Raw genomic sequence first — 22,405 nt, forward strand, 5'->3', positions numbered from 1 at the left:
AACAGAAACTTGTGTAATAACTGTGTTGAACTGGGGTAGTGACGCATGCTGAATTTGTACCAGCCAGTAGCAGTGATCCTTCACCCCCTTACTTTCCTAAATGCCATATTATGGTAAAAGGAACATTTTAGGGCGGGGTGATGGATCCTCGAAAGTGGCAATGGACACTTCTCTCTTTCCTACAACCCATATGGGGTAAAAATTATTACACACCCTAAATTTCAATATAAACGAATGGGACGGTGCTGAAGTTCTACCCTATAATCTTTTGATTGTGAGAAAGGCGAATGGAGACCAGTTATTTCCAAATTTTCATACGTAGTGAGAAAATAAAAGGAAATTTAGTTTTATAAAATAAATTGCATCTATTATAATGACTGATTTAAATGACATGTAAATAGCGATGTAGAAACGTTTGGTTATATTAACTAATTTGAAAAGGAGGGACGTACTTCTGTTCACTACATGTAAACCTGACGGTTACACATTAGATCTTTTTTAACAAAAGTAAGGCATAGTAGGCCAAAACATTCCAACTAGTGGACGAAACTGTTGAAAAGTTGAGTTTTCTTTTTCTTAAGAGATTGTAATATATATGTACACACAAATATTTACATTCCCATAACAGAAAATTTAAAAAGATGACTTTCAATCTAGGCTTTTAGAAAATTTTTGCTATTATGTGAAATGAACTAGTAGCCTAATCGAACGTTGTCTGGGTGAGAGCTACATTTAGCGAGGGAAAGGTGGCGAAGTGAAGAAGCTGGGAGGAAGGGAATAATAATAATAATAATAATAATAATAATAATAATAATAATAATAATAGATGTATGGCTTTCGGAGAGGCCTGGTACCGGTCCTTCTAGTGGAGGTCCATGAGGAGAGGTGAAACCCGGTGTCGGTACATAGCCTAACATAACTTCAATGGGTCTACTCCGGCGGACGAATCACTATCAGTAGCGTCATATGCCCTCACTCCGTATGAACACTGCTGAGAGATTTGACGCCCGGTCTACCACCACCTCTCCTACCCTGAAGACCAACATTCTGATGATGAAATTGTTTTCCACGAAAAGACTCGAATCGGCTAACCACGGTGCCAGACTTGACGTTTTAACGATCATGGCTTCCAGGCGCTCTAGGGAACCACGCCGGGAATACACGCAAGGACCGATACTATGTGTAACGGGTACCCGGTTCCCCACAATCGGCCCCAGTTTCGACCTGTCGTCTTACGCTCAGTAAACCAGTGTCATGTTTAACAGGTTTGTGTGTGAGACCCTAATATTAGCACGGCATGTTGACTTTTCTTTGAAGAAGCGGCACACACCTGTCTCTTGAGAGCCAGTTTCATTTAGTATCGTTTTCAACTTGACTCATCTGCTTTTAGTAAGCTGTAAACAATGCACGGACCTATTGTGGCATCGTGAATACGGCATTGCATGTATTTTTCATGACAACGAATCAGTACCTTTTTCTCTTACTTGCGCTGGCCTTTTGAGCCCAGCTTAACAGGTTCGATCCTGTCTTAGTCCGATTGTATTTGAAGGTGCTCAGATACGCCAGCCTTGTGTCGGTAGGTTTACTGGCACGGAAAAGAACTCTTAAGGAACAAAATACCGGCAGTTTGGGGTCTCCGAAAACTATAACAATGTAGTTGGTGTGATGTAAAACCAGTAACATTATTATCTGCTCCTACCGCCTCGAGTGGTCCTTTTTGCTCCTACAAAATCTCCAAATTATACGTCGAAGACTAAGGGAGTCTCAGGCAAATGCTAGGGCTGTACCTTAATTATGGTCACGGCCGCTAGCCATTTCCCATCCTTCCGTCGCTGAAAACCTTAGATATGTTAGTGCGACTTTTAACAGGTAGGAAAAAAATCTGTTAGACTACTGTATCATAACGTTTGTCTACGACGTGGTCTTTAATTTGTAAGTGATCCCGTGTAGGTAGTTCATGGGGTGTCGTCCCAGTTGCGATCACTCTTATCAGTGACATACAGTCAGGTTGCTGTGAGGGAATTCCCTACTGAAGGACTGGCACAGGAAGACATCCCTCAAATAACTGGCGAAACTACACACTAGGATTCTTACGAATCGTATGTTGAAATTCATTAAATTACTACCGTTTGAGATTGATGCGATAATATCGGGATTGACAGAGAATAAACAGGACTCAAACGAACCTGTTATTTAGAATTACTAGAGTTTTCAGAAGTAGGACAAAAGATGGGCTTATTAAAACCGTTGAATTTTACACTTTCCAATTTCAAAACAAAGGATTTTGCTACCCTTTTTGAAACAATTGTAGCTCATCTCAAACTTAACAGTTAACCTACACTTTCTTATACAATAGGGGACACTATTAAATTACTGCTTAAATAATGCTCAGACTGTTCAAACATCATACTGACACGTTAAGTAAGCAGCTGCTCAAAATATAATTAGCCTACTTTCATCTATCTGCCCTTAGTCTCTTTTCTTGATACCGGGTCGAGATGAGATGAGATTAATTTATACGGGATGTTTCTACGGCCGGATGCCCTTCCTGGCACCAACCTCAGTTGAGGAGCCAATGAAGATGAAATGTGTTATGGTAAAAGAAATTGGGTAAGGGGTGGGAGGACTCAGATCTGGCCTATGAATAGGAACTGTACCGACATTTGCCTGGAAGTGAAAATATTAAACCACAGAAAACCACTCTGAGAACAGCCGTCGGTGGGGTTCGAACCCACACATTTCCCGAATGCAGAGCTTGGCTCCATACCCGTAGCGCTTTAAAACGCGCGACCACTCAGCCTACTTTCACCTATATAAATAAATTGATAATTTTGTCTGTACGCTTGGATTAGATGTACAAGAAAATGGACAAGAAATTATATAACTCTATAATGATAGCGCGAAAAGATGAGATTGCATTCGGGAAATAATGGGTTCGAATCTCATTGTCGGTAGCCCTAAAGATGGTTTTCCGTGGTTTCCTATTTTCACAACAAGCAGAAAAATGCTGGGGCTGTACCTTGATTAAGGCCACGGCCACTTCCTTCCCACTCCTAGCCCTTTCCTATCCCACGGTCGCCATAAGACCTATCTGTGTCGGTGCGATGTAAAGCCGCCGATAAAAAACCCGTGTCACCAAACATCCCTGACTTCTCCGTAAATTTCTGTAAGAGTATCCATTATATAAAGCACAAGGCTTGCCTTTATTCGTCTCAATTACCTCAGAAAACCTTCAGGAGAGAGGTTGTGTGGAGTACGCCCTAATTAGCAGTCCGCCTACTGCATGGACGTTGGAACACCCTGATAGGCTGCTGATAATTTTACAGTGGTCCCAAATGGGACACGAACTGGCATTTCTTCACATTCTTTTCCACAGTAATGGGAGTGATCGCAAATGGGACACAACCATTCACGGAGCTGAGAGAAACTAGTCTCATACTGAAGTAATCAATGGTTCCGACGGTCCAGTCGGCAATCCCTTGCCTTAGGTAGGAACAGTCAACGTTCATAATTGGATTAAGACGCAAAGCTTTGTACAACAACGGGTTGAATATTCAAAACTAGAACCCTAGCCATCCCAGGTCTCCCGACAAGCTCGACGCCATTTCACTTATACTACTATTTGTGTATTTGGGTGCTGTTTTACCAAATACTACATCTGAAAATAAACTCTCTTCTAACACTGTCCTGGTGGACTGACATCGTTCGTCTGAAGAACTGTCGAAATTCTTCGTTTCTTGGTGTTTCTTCAAGTCGTTCTTGTGTGAAAGCGAGATTAGCAATGTTTTTTAAAGGCTAATTTCTATCAGTTGGTATTTCTTGATGCATGAGATGTTTTTTATCTCTCTTAGCAAACTGCGAAGCAAAATGTAGTTTCCACCGAGGTCTTGTCTCATTTATGGTTGTGACAGTATGAAAGTTGCCGAGTACTGACTTTCGGAGCACCACTGCGTCTGGATGCTTTGAAAGGTGTTACTCGTAGGGTTGGTTGTGCTGTAACAGCCTTTCTGGCTGTGAGGAAAGCTTTGGCAATCTACCTCGCCACACATTTTGACTAGTACACCTCATTATGTCGTCGCCGTCTCTTTTTCCGGTTATGCTATAACTGCATAACCTTGGTGGTGCTATTTGAGGATCCAATTAGCCTTCGGGCAGATAACGTAACAAATACACAATTGGTTTTACATTCGTAAAAAAAGAAGAGCACCATAATTTAATCGGTTATTTGAGAAATCACGCATGCCCATTTTAGGATATAATAGGTTAAATGAAAATATGATAAAATTATATGTACGGTATTCCCATCTTTCAGAGAGAAGCCATATATGTCCACTTCATAAGGGTTTTACTGGGACCTTGAAGATCTTGTTTGTAAGCGCACACATCCAGGCCTACTGTTAATAGGAAAGACACATCCGAGGAACTTAAATAATAGACTTGACAAGACATTCTCTTGGCGTTATTGTTAACAGGGAAGATATCCCAGAGTAACTTTGTTGTCAAGAGGGACAATGTTGGAAATTGTTACCAATTTTGACTTTAATGTTTTTGTATGAAGGAAAATTTAAAGATGAAACTTAATTGCATAACTGAAGTGTGATATATAGCGTGCTTAAATGTTCGTAAGCATTAAATAACCTCATTTTGTAACGTTTTTTGCTAGCAAGGGTCTATTTATTTGATAAATCAGACATCTCCAGTAACTTTCAGTCCCCATATCACTCTTTTTTGAAAAAAAAATATTTTTATCAAATATAATCAGAATTATTACGAAAGATCTGATAAATAATTAGTATAAAAGCAGATGCAAATTAATGACATAAGAAGCTGTAGGCAGTTTTTTTTTCTTCACTTTTCTCAAATCTGATAGTTGTGGACATTTGGGCTTTCTCAAATAACCGATCCTTTCCTAAAGTGAAAGAAGAATGATTTGAAAATAATTTACAAGGGCTGTTCAGTAAAAGTAATAACACGGCTACGTAGCTCAGTTGATTGGGTGTTTTCACCGTATGTTCCAGTTTTCTGCATCGAATCCCGACACTGTGAGTCGGCATAGAAAATCAGTTTTATATGTTATAGTCCTTTGACTAGATTTACTGACATATTAAACTTCTTTTCCTGGATATAATATTTCGACACACCGACCTCTCTACTGGGTATAGCCCTTTCCTTGCATTTTCAAGATATGCTTGTGCTGTCCGTCGTCATTACGTGTTCGTCTTGATATCCTCAGTCCTTTCGGTATCCTAGCATATTCTCTCCTCTGTCCGTCTTGACATTCTCACCCCTCTCATTATCTAGTGGTCTTTCCTGTACGTCACTTGTTCGAACTTCATTTCACGAGCTTGTCTCTATTTCTGGGGCAGCTATCCACTCCGAAGGAACAGGGAGGTAGGGTTTGCTTTTTGTAAGACAGACAGGGATTCCCATAGAAAAGTGCTGCAGTGTCGCCTTGACGGTGCTGGCCCCCGTCCAGTGAGCTTTATGACGTCCGCGTGCTCGTGCTGGCAAGTCGACCAGACTGAGGAATCTCACGTGAAGCCAGAGTGTCAAGCTGATGTGAACAGGGACTACTGCCACCTCTTACTTAACTTGTCTACTGTAACATAGCTCAGAAGACAGAGCGGTGAGATGTCTTCCCTCTCCTAGCAGAGTCAGCTACCCATCTGGATCTTAGAGTTAAAGTATTTCAGTTACGTTTACTTCTTATGAGGTACTTCTTCCTACCAGAATGTAATCCTTAGTTTACTGAGCATTGGATTTCATTCAGGTGTACTGTATGGTTTTGTTCAATGTATTTTGAAATATCGTTGTCATTTTTCGTCTATTAATGTTCTGCCTCTTAAATGAAAACATAAAAAATGAAACGGCGTATGGCTTCTAGTGCCGGGAGTGTTCGAGGAGATGTTCGGCTTATCAGGTGCAGGTCTTTTGAATTTGACGCCCTTAGGCGGGATGAAATGATGATGATGATGATGATTATGAAGACGACATATACACCTAGCCCCCATGCCAGCGGAATTAACCAATGATAGTTAAAATTCCCGACTCTGCTGGGAATCGAACCCGGGGCCCCTGTGAGCAAAGGCCAGCATGCTAACCATTTAGCCATGGAGCCGGACAATGAAAACATAAATTGTTCTACGCTCATTGCACGGCAAAGGGATATCACGACCAGGCGCGATGAAATAAAAATCCACGCATTGATTCATAATCAATTGCAAGCGTCAGTTTTTGAAAAGTTATCCGTTATGTGTGGTTTGTCGCAGACGTATTGCCAACACGTGATATCGTAAGTAATGTGAACGACGTTCCTTTCCCGAACGACATTCTCACCCAGAAATGTAACTATGGCAAACCTGCCTTCGCGCGATGCTTGTTGTGCGAAATTTCTATGTTTCGAATGTTTCTACGATCGGTATCATACAAGCGAATGCACCGCATCTCCCTGAATGAACTTACAAAATATTGTAATTTTAAATCAACATATCGCCCTTGTATCCACGAACTTGAAAAGAAACATACGTGTACTAATCGTCAATGGACATAAGTAGGTAAACAAACAAAAAATAATCGGCGTGGGGCGCAAAATGATAACGCCACCGCGTCGTCCGATCTTAGCTCTAAAAGGTACGTAGAGCACGTCGGAAACTTCCCAGAAACGGTCGAGTGTGTACGGATAAACCGAAGCATGTGTTCGCTTATTTCGACCCGTCTTTCACTGAGCGTGGCGTCTGCGTCTCATAGCGCGACTTTCCCTTTTCTGTCTTGACTAAGCGTTCTTGTGCGCGGAAGAATCAGGATCGGACTGCGTATAGCTCATTCTAGTCTGTGATCTGTGGGTTTAACATGCGTCTTCCTGTTTATGTAGATTTTTTGGAATACACACTGATGTAGAACGTCGCGTAGTTATGTTAGTAAAATGGGAAGCAGCGTTTTTGGCAATGGTTCTAAAAGGGCCAGTGTCATAAAATCTGTTTTTGAACTATGAGCATTTGAAGATTTGCTTATAGTTTTTCAACTATTTTTTTCAATAACTTTAAATAGCTTTATACTTTTTGTGTGTGTGGAAATCACCTGATTAAACACTAATTTTGTCTATCGTATTCTTCAAAAATTGTCAGGTCTCTAATCTTTATTGGTAATCTAACATTATTGACAAGGGCTTATTTAATTAAACGTTAACTGTTCGTTTAGTACTTATCAGAGACATTGGCCCTTTTAACATGTTGCAAACCAGGATAAAACGCGTTTGTGGAGTTAATATCTCAGTTTCGATAAAACATGACATTGGCCCTTTTAGAACCAAGCCACAGATATATCGTACTGGTAGTCGCCCCAGTCAGGAGTTCTCATTGGATCGTCGAAACATGCCACCGGTGCTGTCCCGTTGCCACATTAAAGCAACATTGGACGTGGTCAGTACCTGGATGGGCGACTACCCAGTACTACCACATAACGAATCGCATTGTTCGCTGTGCCAGCCTGGTCAACGAGCAATGCCCCGTCGCTTTGCTAAACTATTCTCAAAATGTTACACATCTCTAACGTTTAAGCATATCAAATAAATCATTAAAATTAAATACACCTAAAATATTTAAAATATCGTTAACGAACAAAATGATATAATGACCGACAGAGGAGCGCAATTAAGCGCACCGGTATCGGTAGTTCATAAACCACCTCTCTCTCCGGAAATACGTGGCTCATACGGATAACCAGCGCCTTCTAATCAATTCATCATAACAATGTTTTATTAACGAAAACTCGAGATATCTTTGAACCTATTTGGCATGAGTTTATTGCTTACCTCATTGCAGAGAGTGATATTTATCGTCTTAAGGGAGGAGATTAATACTGAAAATGCAATTTCCTCAGTCGTGCTCTCGTGGAATTTGTCATTCAGTCCACTCCAGAGTTTCGCGAGGAATAGTGCCTTTCGCACCAAACATCAGTCCAACTTCCCATTGATTTATTTGGTACTTCGCCCTCAGATCTTGACAGTATCGTTGTTGCTCTCTTCTCTTCGCAGTTTCGAATTTGTGGTGATATGCTTTACAAGATTTCTTTGTAGACGACTGTTGTTTTTCCCTCCTGATGCAGCTCAGAGCGACGTTTTCCCCAAGACTTAATGGCCGTCATCCTGTTCCTTCGCTTTCTCTCAATGCAGTATATATAATTCCTGAGCTTTCATTAAAACCAAGATAGTTCTCCAGTTATATTCTGTATATGGTGTTTTATCTTAATACTAGCTGTTGTACCCGTTGCTTCGCTACGCAATTCAACATTGTATACAGAATTCTAGATGAAGTCGTGTACACGTTATGAATAAGCTTTTATTAAAATGCGTAATAAATAGGTATTTTAGTTGCTTTCCGCTAAAGTACCATTTCATCCAGCGTGGATAAAGTTAGTTATAGCCTGTACTGTAGTGCCTCATTCCCCGACTTTACATACCGATTTTCATTAAATTCTCTTCAGCCATTTTCTCGTGATGCCTATACATACATACATACATACATACATACATACATACATACATACATACATCCGGGCGGACATGAGGGAAAATTAAAAAGTACATTTCCTTGTGACTGTGGACAAGACCGAAACAGGAATACAGTTCTTTTTAAATTCTCAGCAATGTACAGATACAACTCTTACTTTATATATGTATATAGGTCTATAGATTACCGAGGCGAGTGCATAATTTATTTTAGGACGATTACGTGATTCATCTCAAAATTCTTCTGGCGTATGGCTTTTAGTGCCGGGAGTGTCCGAGGACATGTTCGGCTCGCCTGGTGCAGGTCTTCTGATCTGACTCCCGTAGGCGACCTGCGCGTCGTGATATGGATGAAATGATGATGAAGACGACACACACACACCCAGCCCTCGAGCCGGCGAAATTAACCAATGATGGTTAAAATATCCGACCCTACCGGGAATCGAACCCGGGACTCCTCTGACCAAACGCCAGCACGCTAACCATATAGCCATGGAGCCGGACGTTGGCGATGAATGTGGAGAAAGCTTTTCTGTCTTCAGCAACACGGTCGAGTTCTTCACTGCTTTTTATGCCTGTCCAGTCTTTAATATTCTTAAGGCATGTTGTTCTCCTCCTGCCTACTCCTCGGCGCCTTTCAATTTTGCCTTTCAAAATTAGATGTAAAACTGCGTATTTTTCACCACTTATTTGATGATGGTTACCAGTTTTTTCTCTCTCTCTCTAATATTTGTTCATTAGTGGCATGTCAGTCCACGAATCTCTGAGCATTCTTCTATGCAGCCAAAGTTCTAAGCTAAGGCTTCCAGTCATTTGATGGTGGCCTCTTTTAACGTCCAAGCTTCAACCCCATAAAGGAGAGTAGACCAAATATAACATTTCACCATACGCTGCCGATGTTTTAATGCATCATCACACAATAATGTCTTCATCTTCCTGAAAGTTGATCTTGCAGTTTCTTTTCGGCTCTTAATTTCTAGCTCTGGATTCAAATCATTCGTTATCCAGTAACCAAGATATTTAAGTTTATTTACTTGTTTAATTTGTTGGTATTTAAATTTTAGAGTAGCATTATTTCCTCCTCTGCTAAAAACTATTAGGTTGTTTTTGTTTTTTTCCGGGGTGTTGATGATTAGACCCGTCTCTTCTCCAACTATATTAATTTTGTACAGGAATAGTTGCAAGCATTCAACACCATTAGCAAGAATTACTGTGTCATCTGCATATCGCAAATTACTCGTTAGTTCTCCGTGTACTTCAATTCCCACTTCCAAATCTGCTGAGCCTGCGTTAAATATGGCATCTGAATAGATGTTAAACAATAACTGAGACAAAACACAGCCTTGAACTCCTCGTCGGATTTCTGTGTAGTCCGTTGTATCATCATCAACCTTCACCACAGCCTTCTGATGCCAATACATGTTTTCAATAATTCCTATATCTTTATCATCAATTCCAGTTTACTGCAGTAGTCTGATGACTTCGGTATGTCTTACTCATGATCTATGAAACAGGCGAAGACCTCCTTTTGTTGATACAAACCTCCTTGAAGAGTCGTTAAAGTGAAAAGAGCCCAAATCCAAACTGGGTATCATCCAGGGTTTCCTCACATTTCTTCCTTATGCGAGCATGGATAACTTTCAGGAAAGATTTTAACAAATGCCTCATTAGGCCAGTGAGGCGATATTCACATTTTTTGAGGTTGGTTTTTTTGGCAGGGGAATGAAAGTAGACGGTAGCCAATCTTGAGTTATAAATGTTATTAAAAAGGCCCACTATCTTATTAATTTGCTCTTCATTGATAAGTTCCATAACTTCAGCTGGAATTTCATCTGGGCTGAAGCTTTCCTATCTTTTAATTGGCTTATCGCATGAATTACTTCCGATTTCAAAATGCTTGGTCCATTTGAGCATTCACGATTTTCATTTAATGTTGGTCGATTATCATAGAAGATTTTTTCTACACTGACTGACAGAGCAAATGCAACACCAAGAAGGAGTGGTCAGAACTTTATGCCAATTGCAGGGTACACTGACGTCACTGAGGTATGCTCATGATGTGAAATGCGCCGCTGTGCTGCGCACGTAGCGAACGATAAATGGGACACGGCGTTGGCGAATGGCCCACTTCGTACCGTGATTTCTCAGCCGACAGTCATTGTAGAACATGTTGTCGTGTGCCACAGGAGATCTGTATAGCTAAGAATGCCAGGCCGCCGTCAACGGAGGCATTTCCAGCAGACAGACGACTTTACGAGGGGTATGGTGATCGGGCTGAGAAGGGCAGGTTGGTCGCTTCGTCAAATCGCAGCCGATACCCATAGGGATGTGTCCACGGTGCAGCGCCTGTGACGAAGATGGTTGGCGCAGGGACATGTGGCACGTGCGAGGGTTCCAGGCGCAGCTCGAGTGACGTCAGCACGCGAGGATCGGCGCATCCGCCGCCAAGCGGTGGCAGCCCCGCACGCCACGTCAACCGCCATTCTTCAGCATGTGCAAGACACCCTGGCTGTTCCAATATCGACCAGAACAATTTCCCGTCGATTGGTTGAAGGAGGCCTGCACTCCCGGCGTCCGCTCAGAAGACTACCATTGACTCCACAGCATAGACGTGCACGCCTTGGCATGGTGCCGGGCTAGAGCGACTTGGATGAGGGAATGGCGGAACGTCGTGTTCTCCGATGAGTCACGCTTCTGTTCTGTCAGTGATAGTCACCGCAGACGAGTGTGGCGTCGGCGTGGAGAAAGGTCAAATCCGGCAGTAACTGTGGAGCGCCCCACCGCTAGACAACGCGGCATCATGGTTTGGGGCGCTATTGCGTATGATTCCACGTCACCTCTAGTGCGTATTCAAGGCACGTTAAATGCCCACCGCTACGTGCAGCATGTGCTGCGGCCGGTGGCACTCCCGTACCTTCAGGGGCTGCCCAATGCTCTGTTTCAGCAGGATAATGCCCGCCCACACACTGCTCGCATCTCCCAACAGGCTCTACGAGGTGTACAGATGCTTCCGTGGCCAGCGTACTCTCCGGATCTCTCACCAATCGAACACGTGTGAGATCTCATTGGACGCCGTTTGCAAACTCTGCCCCAGCCTCGTACGGACGACCAACTGTGGCAAATGGTTGACAGAGAATGGAGAACCATTCCTCAGGACACCATCTGCACTCTTATTGACTCTGTACTCGACGTGTTTCTGCGTGCATCGCCGCTCGCGGTGGTCCTACATCCTACTGAGTCGATGCCGTGCGCATTGTGTAACCTGCATATCGGTTTGAAATAAACATCAATTATTCGTCCGTGCCGTCTCTGTTTTTTCCCCAACTTTCATTCCTTTCGAACCACTCCTTCTTGGTGTTGCATTTGCTCTGTCAGTCAGTGTATATATTCTTCCCATATCTTAATTTTGTCAAACACCGGGCGAGTTGGCCGTGCGGTTAGAGGCGCGCGGCTGTGAGCTTGCATCCGGGAGATAGTTGGTTCGAATCCCACTGTCGGCAGCCCTGAAGATGGTTTTCCGTGGTTTCCCATTTTCACACCAGGCAAATGCTGGGGCTGTACCTTAATGAAGGCCACGGCCGCTTTCTTCGAACTCCTAGGCCTTTCCTATCCCATCGTCGCAATAAGACCTATTTGTGTCGATGCGACGTAAAGCAAATAGAAGAAGAAGAAGAAGAAGAAAAAAGATGTTACTGCAGACTACACCACAAACATTCAGGGTTACCTTCTATGTAAAGGTATATACCGTCGCGGAGCTTTTTTTGCTACACCTTTTATGCTCAGCAATATTCTTTCACTTATACGCGGGACTAGTCTGTCGTTGAGATTTAGGAAACGCAAGCCAAGAAAGCTCTCGGATGGCCGTTTTTCTTTGACTACCGCTCGGCTCCATTTTATCGTAGATTAATGTTTCTTACATTAAACTTTTCTCAAACGCTCTGTAAAACGGTGACAACCACGTTAGAATCCATCCGCTGGTTCTCCAGATTAGCCCTTACGAAATTTAGGTATTTATTTTATGCAACACATTTAAATTGAAATGTAATTACGCGGAATTGAAGGTTTAAGAAATTTTTGGACCATTCTTCGGGCCATTAATAGGTTATGACTGGGGTCCGAAATTTTATGACGTATCAAAGTGTGAAATATGTACATAACAATGTAGTAATATTCATTATTCATTAAGGCATTAAATTAAAAAAAATGTTGGTATATTCCTTTTATTATGACTTACGGTTATGATACGAGACTATGGCATTGGTTTAATTACCTCCATATTTTATGACAAAGTCACCGTTGTTGTTTTAGATCATTTATATAGTCCATTGTTTTCTAATTTTGACAGCATTAATCACATTAAAGGCAAAATCAAAATACTTCAAATATTAAAAAAATAATTTTATGCACTATAAATCGCGGAGTATATTACACAATGTGTTATTGTAGCTAATTTACTGCTGCCCTGATGCCCTGCAAATGAAACTAATAAATGTTACTTAATAAACTTAATATAAAATCTGTCTTTAAAGCCCTATTAAGTAATTCAAATAGTACGGTAACTTTTTTATGGTGGTGCGGACTGTGCCACCAAGTACTTCTCCATGTTTTTTCCCTTGTGATGATTTGGCGCTGATCCGATAAAATTCTCTTGTAGGCTGAGGACTTCAACTTCACAGGGAGTCACCGGTGCATATTTTAAAAGACAAACCTATCTGGATGAAATATCTTCCGAGGGCTCTTCTTGTTCGCCTCTAATGCTCTTCCATACAGAGCTTGAATAACCTAGATTTCGTTTCAAGACTGCATGGAGTTTATTAGAAACTCTGACCAATGAAAGGCACCTAGTTAGTCATCCCAGAGTCTGCGAAAAGATTAGTGCTGTTGTACGCAGTTGGTACTCATAGAGTGGGTTTAAAATCCCAATTTTAGAGGAATTTTAAAGCCAACTTTAGCAATTGAAATATATTCTGTACGAGATGAAATTCGCCAGTTATTTTACTGTAGTCTGAAAATTAAACGAGCTGACAATTTTTAATTTTTTTGAATAGTTGCCTGGATATGTACACAAATGTTGCATTCCTCACGTAATATGTAAAACATCAGTAATCTTACCAAGAATACGTACAAATATGTAAAATGAAACAAAAGTATAACCATATCGGAGCAACATTTCGCCGGCATTTTTCATATTCTTTTGTCTACAAGTAAAGGAATGGAATATGTAATTATATAAGAATCCGGTCCTAGTTATGACTTATCAGTGTAGATTTTTTTGCTCCCTACACTTGTACCTTGTTTTGATGGCATACCCTGTCTGTCTCTTTCCAGCTATGTATAGACGACAACTTGGATATGGTAGAGTTCCTTGTGGAGCACGGGGCCGATGTCAACAGAGGGGACAACGAAGGCTGGACTCCGCTGCACGCCACCGTCTCTTGTGGCTTCGTCAGCATCGCTAAGTGAGTTGGACACGTACAAGCTACTTAACTTACACCGTGTCGGCGGGTTTTTATCATCTAGAGAATTAGATTCCGAACTCTTCTTTGGTTAGAGAAGGCATGTAGACATTTTCTCTGAAGACGACGGCACAATATTGTTAAAGTATCCTGTGGACGTAATCTTCACACTTCTACGTTGTAAGGCTTAAATTTCAGCATTTTTATTCCTTTTGCAGAGCATGTGAAACATTAGTTTGATGCGCAAGGTGCTCGACAGATTTTCGTAGCGATCGCTCTTCACGAATTTCATTCAGCTTTTCGTTTGTTAGGTAATGCCGACGATTGTTTTACAGTATTTTTATTTGCCCCTGAATCTATAGTTTCGAATTTAAGTATATTTATTTTTAAACACACGGATTCACGCTTCGGGAAACTGAACACACCTTCCAATATATTCTTGCTTTAAGAATCTACTCTCCGTGTCTCACCATGCTGCGGCACCCCTGAAGGCTTGCAGATTACGAGGTGCCGCGTAGTCAGCACGACGATCCTATCGGTCGTTTATTGTTGGCTACTAGACCGGGGCCGTTATCTCACTGTCAGATAGCTCCTTAGTTGTTCTTACGCGGACTACGAACCAGCGCTCAGATTCGGGTAAAAATCCCGGACCTGATCGTGAATCGAGCACCACCTCTGGCAGGCTGTGGAAGAATGCACCCACGGTATCCTCTGCCTGTAGTAAGAGGCGACTAAAAGGGGTGACCAAGGGTTGGTTGAATTAGAACTATGAGACTACTTGTAATTAGTACCATCACGCGAGGTGCATCATGGGTCGCCTTTATTTGTGATTAGTAGCAACAGAGGGTGAATCAGTATGGGTTTTACAGCACTCGTGATTAGCACCACTATATGCGGAACAGCACGGGCTTACGTTGCGTGTGATTAGTACCACTATATGAGTGACACCACGGGATAATAAGAGTCCCTGTGATTAGTATACCTATGTGAAAAACACCATGGGTCTGCGTTGTGTGTGCGTATTACCTTGCCTGTGAGTACTACCACAATGTGTGGAACACCTTAAGTCTTCGTACTCATTAGTACCGCTACATGAGAAATACCATGGTTCTTACTTTCCTAGCGATAAGTACCATTATGAGTGGCCGTTGACCTTGATTTTTGACCCATTTAGACAACATACATCATCGATTCAGGATTGTGCTTTGGAAGCAGCCCCTATACCATTGTTTTAAGTTAGTTTTTGGGAAGGTGGGGCATTACTGGTCGAATCCACGGATTATTTTAAATTCATAATCATTGTTCATCTTCTTCGTTTTGAATTCTAGTCAGTGGATTAATTTTGGAGTTATTTTTAACTTTCAATATTGCGAGTTGGATCCCCTGATTATTTTAAATCCATCTTCATCCATTCATTCTTCATCATCACGTTTTGAATTCGGGTCAGTGGATGAGATTTGGACTTTTAAATTGTCATTACATTTCGCCTCCTTCCGTACCAGTAAGAGCCGATGACCTAGATATTAGGGCCGTTTAAACAGCAAGCATCATCCGCGTGAATCGAGCCCGGGGCCTTTCGGAAAGAGGGTCGGTTTAAGAAAATAGTAAATGAAATACAAATCCACAGTCTGTTTCCCGTTTCAGTTGAGTCAGGAATGGAATGGCTGAAGCTCCAATTTAGCGGGGAGGATTTGATTTTTTGTTGTTGTTCCCGGTTTATTTAAAAAAACAAAAAACCCTCCTCATCAACAGCCTGCCATGAAAGACAAGATAATACAGGTCTCATTTAATTATATATATTATCCAGGCGGATTAATGTTCAAATTGCGGATAGTGTGGTGCAAAATGTCTAGATTTGTTTGACTCGACACTGATCGGTTCAACCTCACTGTCGGGAGGCCTGAAGCTGGTTTTCCGTGCCTTTTTATGTTCACGTAAAGAGAAATGCCGGGGCTGTATTTTTAATTAAGGCCATGGCCGCTTTCTTCCCATACCACCGTCGCTGAAAGCCTGCAAGTGTTGGCACGAGGTTAAAGTACTAACAGTACAAAATGTTTCAATGATTTCTTGTGGCACACAGCAAATGAATGGTAAAGACTGAAGACGTCGATGCCATTGAATCTTAAACCGAATCTTCAAATCAATGATAGACGAACATTATTGGGATAGATGCGACTTGAAAAGGCGGATACAGTGCCCCACTGCTGCTTTGTTTAATTCACTTCGTAGGACTTCGAATAAAAGGAGTTTGGCGACTGCTGACCCTTTGGCTTAGTCTAACATTGTTTCCACTTACTCGTATCTGGCGCCTCACTTTCGTCTCTCCTATCCGACCTCCTTTACTTAAACCCTTGTTCTCTTCTGCCCCGAAGGTATTAGATTTGCAAGGCCAAAGGAGTCTTTTAAGTTTCACCCCTTTTCAGCCCTTGTCTTTTACCGATACCCTCATCAGTCTTTTCTTCCTGATCAGTGTTAGGAAAGGAGGTTACCCACCACCACCAATTCAGTTTTTACCTCCGACCTCTGGGATATGTTGGTTGTGAAAGGTCATCGTAGAGAGGGGCGATAGATAAGTTAGATCAACTTTGGCTTCTTACCAACGCGGCCAGTACACGTGAGATTTAAAAGTGAATTGTCATGTCCCCGTGGGTTTGAAATCCATCCAAAACTGGAGGTCACGTGGCTATGATCCTCATATCAGCTGTCATGTAAAACTACAAACTTGCTTAATTTTTATTGGCCATCGACTAATCACGTTGGTCACAAACGCTGGCTGCATTATGTTTATTACTACAATATATTCAGTAAATGGTGCCTGAGGTTTTTCTCATGCGGAAGGCAGAAGAAAGGGACTTTAACATGGAGGTAAACTAGAGTTAGAGCAATAACTTCGATTTTTCAATCGGTCAGCAGTAATGAAGATCCGCATATATCTCACCGGATTTAATAATCACGTAGCCTCAGCTACAGAGTTCCAGACCTTCTGCCTAACATTTTCGACATTCCCATTATGCCGCTGCCGATCAACGAAAGCGGAATTCTACTAGAAGGTTCCTATGGCTGAGTTCATTAAACTTTGTTGGGTGACACAAAGTGCACCACCAGAGATCTTTAACGACAATAAAGTGCCAAGATGTTTCATCGGCTTTTTCAGACTACCTCAGGCAGAATCAGACTCACGAACTCCGAATCATGACACTCGTTTGACAAGAAATTGTCTAAATAACAGATAAGTCTACAAAATAATGAGAGAGAAGTTGGACAGCATAATGATAAGAATCTGGAAGAGAACGGCATAATATTTTAGATATGTATGCTACAGAGTTACATTAAGGGGGGAAATATCTGATGTTAAGTAACTTGACTGGCTTGTCCCAACCATATTGTCTGTTAAAGTTTCCTTAGGTTGATGTGCCCTCAAAGCAATGTGTTAATTTAGTTGTGTAAGGGTTTTAAGTACCTGCGATAAAATGTGCCCTTTTATGAAGCATTGGAGCTCTTTTAGTGCCCATAAAAAACTAGCGGGGAATTAATGTAATGAATCCTCCTTTGTAGACCAGCAACACTCGAACTTGGCTTTGCAAGGCTCTGAGAAGACCTGTACTGTGTTGTGGCAGTGGAGCTTGGAAGGCTAGCAGCAGAATATGGTTGTGCGAAATGATATTTGTAAGATTTACTGCTGGATATGGGCTCGTGCTGGATCATAAGCCGAGAAGACCAAATTAGAACGAATAAGGCAGCTGGGCGAAGTTATTTGAGTACTGTAAATATTTTGAAGTCATACTTTCCAGGGTTACTTTTTTATAATCTTGTTGAAAGTAGGTAAGAGAAATACCAGTTCATTGATGCCGACTGTGGGGGCTAGGCGTTTCCTGCCTCCCCCCCCCCCAAAATCCTCCTAGATGATAAGTCCCCTTAAAATGTGGACTTTAGTAGTCTTCGGAAGCTGCTAAGGCGTTTCATATGGAGATCTGGATGGTTTTATATCAAGAAATGAGATCAGAAAGCGGACATTCCTTGAAGAGAACTACATTTCCCATTGGAGACTGTTCAGGCGGTGCATTTCGTATCATGAAATGCTTAATATACAGCAATAGGGCGTTTTTATTTATTTACACTGTTTTCGCCCACACTGGAGCACCAAAATCAAACCTTATACAACAAAGTCTTCAAAGAATAAGTTCAGCTTTTAACACTTCGCAACTTTTTCCTTTCACAAGACTTCTTCATTCTGGATGATCTTGCGGCCCGTTCTGCAGATGTAACATACTGCTTACGTTGCGATATTTTTAGTGATAGTCATGTGTACTTGTTATTTAGAATCCGTTTCTCTTCTCTAATCTCAATCTGATCTTTATCAATTTTCAATTCATCTAAATGCATTTATATTTCTTTAAACCATGTGTTTTTTTCTTTTATTCCAAAAGAAATCAAGAAGTTGTTTCTGGAGTCTAGTATTTGGTAAGCGGTATATGTGAACAAAGAATGCAATCCTTCGTTTTCGCATCGTGTCAATGATCGACTCACTTTCCGTGTAAAGTACTGAATTTGGCGAAAGTCTCCACTGCCATCAATCTGGTGTTTTTATTAATAATTAAATATTATGAATCAAAGTTCTATATTTTTCTGTTTGCTTATGAATATTATTGAAAAATCCATACATAAAACTCGTTCAAATATGTGTTTGAGAAACAAGCTCTATTATTGTTCTGTTCCCCCCTCCCTTGTTTATGAATATTATTATATAGGATTGTTTGCATAAATATTTGTTCCTCATTTCACATGCCTATGTTCACGTTAATCATGCCTCCTTCCCCCAATAATTACCCTAGCCTGCGCGCCGTTTTTGTGGGCTAATCTCAAGAACCACTGAATAAATTTCGATGTGCTTTTTATTAGCTTTGTGCGGAAAATTTATAAACAAAGTTTTTAGTGTATGACACATTAATCATAGACGAAATGTAGCCGAGTAATGGCGATTTTAGAAGTCTACGGCTCTCCGAGCATTTTCTTTCCTGGCTTATGCTATCAACGATAGACCCCAAGTATCAGTGGAAGGATTGTTAAGCATAAATGGCCGTACAAGAAAGTCGGTGACAGTGTATATCTGTCTGAAAAGGGTAGCTCCCAATAAGCTTTTTTATGTTGCAGTTAAACCTTAGGATTAGAAACCGTATTTTGAGGTTAATTACGTAACCCTTATCAGATAAGTTGATTATTGATCTTAATTAATCAAAGATAAACATGCGTTTGGCAATATGTAATTTACGTTATAAGTTTAGGAGTACCTAGCGACTGGCCGCGTGGTTTGGGTCACCTAGCTATCGGCTTGCATTCGCGATATAGTGGCTTCGAACCCCTGAAGATGATTTTCCGTATTCTTCCATTTTCACACAAGGCAAATGCTATCCGTGGTTTCTCCACTTTTGCGCCAGGCTAATGCTGGGGCTGTACCTTAATTAAGGCCACGGCCGCTTCTTTCCCAATTCTAGCCCATTGCTATCATATCGTCGCCGTAAGACCTATCTGTATCGATATGACGTACAGCAAATTGTGAGAAGTTTATTTTTCAACCCATTTTATCCTTTTTGTATAGGTACCCATAGAAATTGTAATAGCCTTTTTCTTATAGTACGCTATCTGTTTTTTTCTTTTTCTTCTGAGATTTGATAAATTTCCTGTTGTTTCTTTTTGATCCAAATTCCATTTTCGTATTTTGGTCCTAAGATTTTTCCTCTTTGTTTATTATTATTATTATTATTATTATTATTATTATTATTATTTACATCGTATATCTATAATTTTGTATCACATTACTGTAAATAATAATAATAATAATAATAATAATAATAATAATAATAATAATAATAATAATAATAATAATAATAATAATAATAATAATAATAATAATAATAATGTGTGGCCTCCGGAGAGGTCTTTTGATTTGACGCCATATAGGCGACGCGCGCGTGTGAGAGGATGAAATGATGATGAAGACGACACAAACACCCATCCTCCGTGCGAGGTTGAAGTTAAAATCCCCAATCCTGCCAGATCGAAGTCCAGCATGCTAACCATGGAGCAGGACATTTACGATCTTAGAAAAATGAAATGGCGTATGGCTTTTAGTGCCGGGAGTGTCCGGCTCGCCAGGTGCAGGTCTTTGATTTGATTCCCATAGGCGACTTGCGCATCGTGATGATGAAATTATGATGAAGACGGCACATATACCCAGCCCCCGTGCCAGTGAAGTTAACCAGTGATGGTTAAAAACCCCGACCCTGCCGGGAATCGAACCCATGACTCCTAACCATTTAATAATAATAATAATGTTATTTGTTTTACGTCCCACTAACTACTTTTTTAAGGTCTTCGGAGACGCCGAGGTGCCGGAATTTAGTCCCGCAGGAGTTCTTTTACGTGCCAGTAAATCTACCGACACGGGGCTGTCGTATTTGAGCACCTTCAAATACCACCGGACTGAGCCAGGATCGAACCTGCCAAGTTGGGGTCAGAAGGCCAGCGCCTTAACCGTCTGAGCCACTCAGCCCGGCTTCTAACCATTTAGCCATCGAGTAGGACATTAACGATGTTAGTTTGTATAAAAGTTTAGTGGTAGCTTTGTTATTGCTGTTAGTTTCACGTCACGCCGTCGCTCATGCAGGTCTTTATGGCAACGGGTAGGATAGGACTCGGACTGGAAAGGAAGCGATCGTGGCCTTAAGATACAGTCGCAGCATTTTCCTTCTGTGTAAATGGGGAAAAACCACGGAAAATCATCTTAAGAGCCGCCGACGGTGGGATTCGAACCCACCACAACCCTAATGTAAGCTGCTACACGTCCCGAACCGTGCAACCTGTTGTACTGTTTCACTGTGACCTACTGTCCTGTCTGTGCGTGCTCGTACTTACGTAAGGGTTCGAACCTGGTATTGGACTTCCACGAGCCCATGCTGTGCGCCCTCTTCCGGTTATGAGGACGCGTTATCTCTGGAGTGAGTCAACAGACTGGCTATTGTGACTACTGTTCGGTCGGGAATTCCTTTTACAGCGATAAGGAATGTGTGCATGATGTGTCTGTGACCTTTGCAGAACTGAGCTAAGACGTATTTACGGTATCAACATCGCTTCTTTTCGCTGTCACGAACTGCTGCGTTCTGAGCGATGTATTGATGATCATGCACCAGTTTGACGGAAGCCGTACTGATAGATAAATAAAGAAATGAATAAATAAACCATTTTCCCGTTCCTAACTGAAATGCACGTTCGCGGGCTGGAATGTTTGCAGATTCATGTTGGGTACTGCAGCATATTACCTAGGTATTCTGTTGTGATTTGAGAAACGTACGAGGTTATAATAATAATAATAATAATAATAATAATAATAATAATAATAATAATAATAATAATAATAATAATAATAACAACACGTTGAGGGAACCCCATCTACAATCCCACTAGAAGGGATCACCATTCGTAAAGTCTAGTGGTGGTGATTGTTGTTTTAAGAGGAAGTACAACTAGGCAATCATCCTCTATATAACACTAATCAGAGGGAGCAAAAATGGAAGCGATCCGACTCTTCGTAAAATGAAGGTATCGGCCAAAAGGAAGACAAGGGCCACGAAGAGCAGGAAAAGGAGACTCCCTGGCCTCGAGTGCTCTGATACCGTCGGGGTCGGAAAATAACAAGAGTTGACCAAAGGAGGTCGTAGAGGGTAGATGAAAGTGAGGAGCCTGTCACAAGTAAATAGAAGTAATGGCAGGATTCAGCTGAGGGCCCCGTTGTCGCCAACCCACGCTCCCACGTTAAGAGCCCCTGGAGCCCCTTTTAGTCGCCTCTTACGACAGGCAGGGGATACCGTGTGTTATTCTTTCGCCCCCACCCTCAGGGGGACATTCGTAAAATACGTGCAGTGAAATACGTACCTATATAGGAGAGTGGATATCAGCCAATGAGAGGCAAGGGACACGAGATGTGCCAGGTTGGAGAGGGTCTACCACTCCTGCAAGAGCATTTACGCATTCAAATACCTTTTCAAGAACTTTAAACGTTATAACTGAGACCCTTTGTGCTCTGCCTCTCTTGGTGACCAGGAAGGGCTCAACAGAGCCCAGGGAACGGGAAATCTTGAGGATATTTGGACCCATAAGAGAAGAAGATGGCACCTATACGATTAGGTACAACAATCATCAAGAAGACATCACATCCTCTTGATCCCTGAAGGCTCAACAGGCAGAGGGAAAGCCTTCAGTGATATCGGAAGTTGAACAGCTAGAAATTCCACTGAACACCATACAGGACCGATCACTATGCAAAGTCCCTCACCAGCAAGAACACAGGAACCACTAGACCAAAGTGGACAGAGGAGAGGGAGCTGGCTAGAGTCAGAAAATGAAACCTTTCCGTGCCAGGAAGAAACAGAAAACCCATGTAAAGAGT

General features: G+C 41.7%; 1 protein-coding gene across 2 annotated transcripts in view; it reads left to right on the top strand.

Moving 5' to 3' along the window:
* The window catches only part of Mbs (Myosin binding subunit), a 532,528-nt gene that overhangs the window by 125,506 nt on the left and 384,617 nt on the right, over positions 1 to 22,405 (top strand). For both annotated transcript variants that reach the window (XM_067156305.2, XM_067156306.2), the window contains exon 2: positions 13,835 to 13,965. In XM_067156305.2, coding sequence (XP_067012406.2) covers positions 13,835 to 13,965 — 131 coding nt within the window. The remainder of the gene's footprint in view (positions 1 to 13,834; positions 13,966 to 22,405) is intronic.

Source organism: Anabrus simplex, chromosome 12 (assembly GCF_040414725.1).
Source record: "Anabrus simplex isolate iqAnaSimp1 chromosome 12, ASM4041472v1, whole genome shotgun sequence".
Lineage (NCBI taxonomy): Eukaryota > Metazoa > Arthropoda > Insecta > Orthoptera > Tettigoniidae > Anabrus > Anabrus simplex.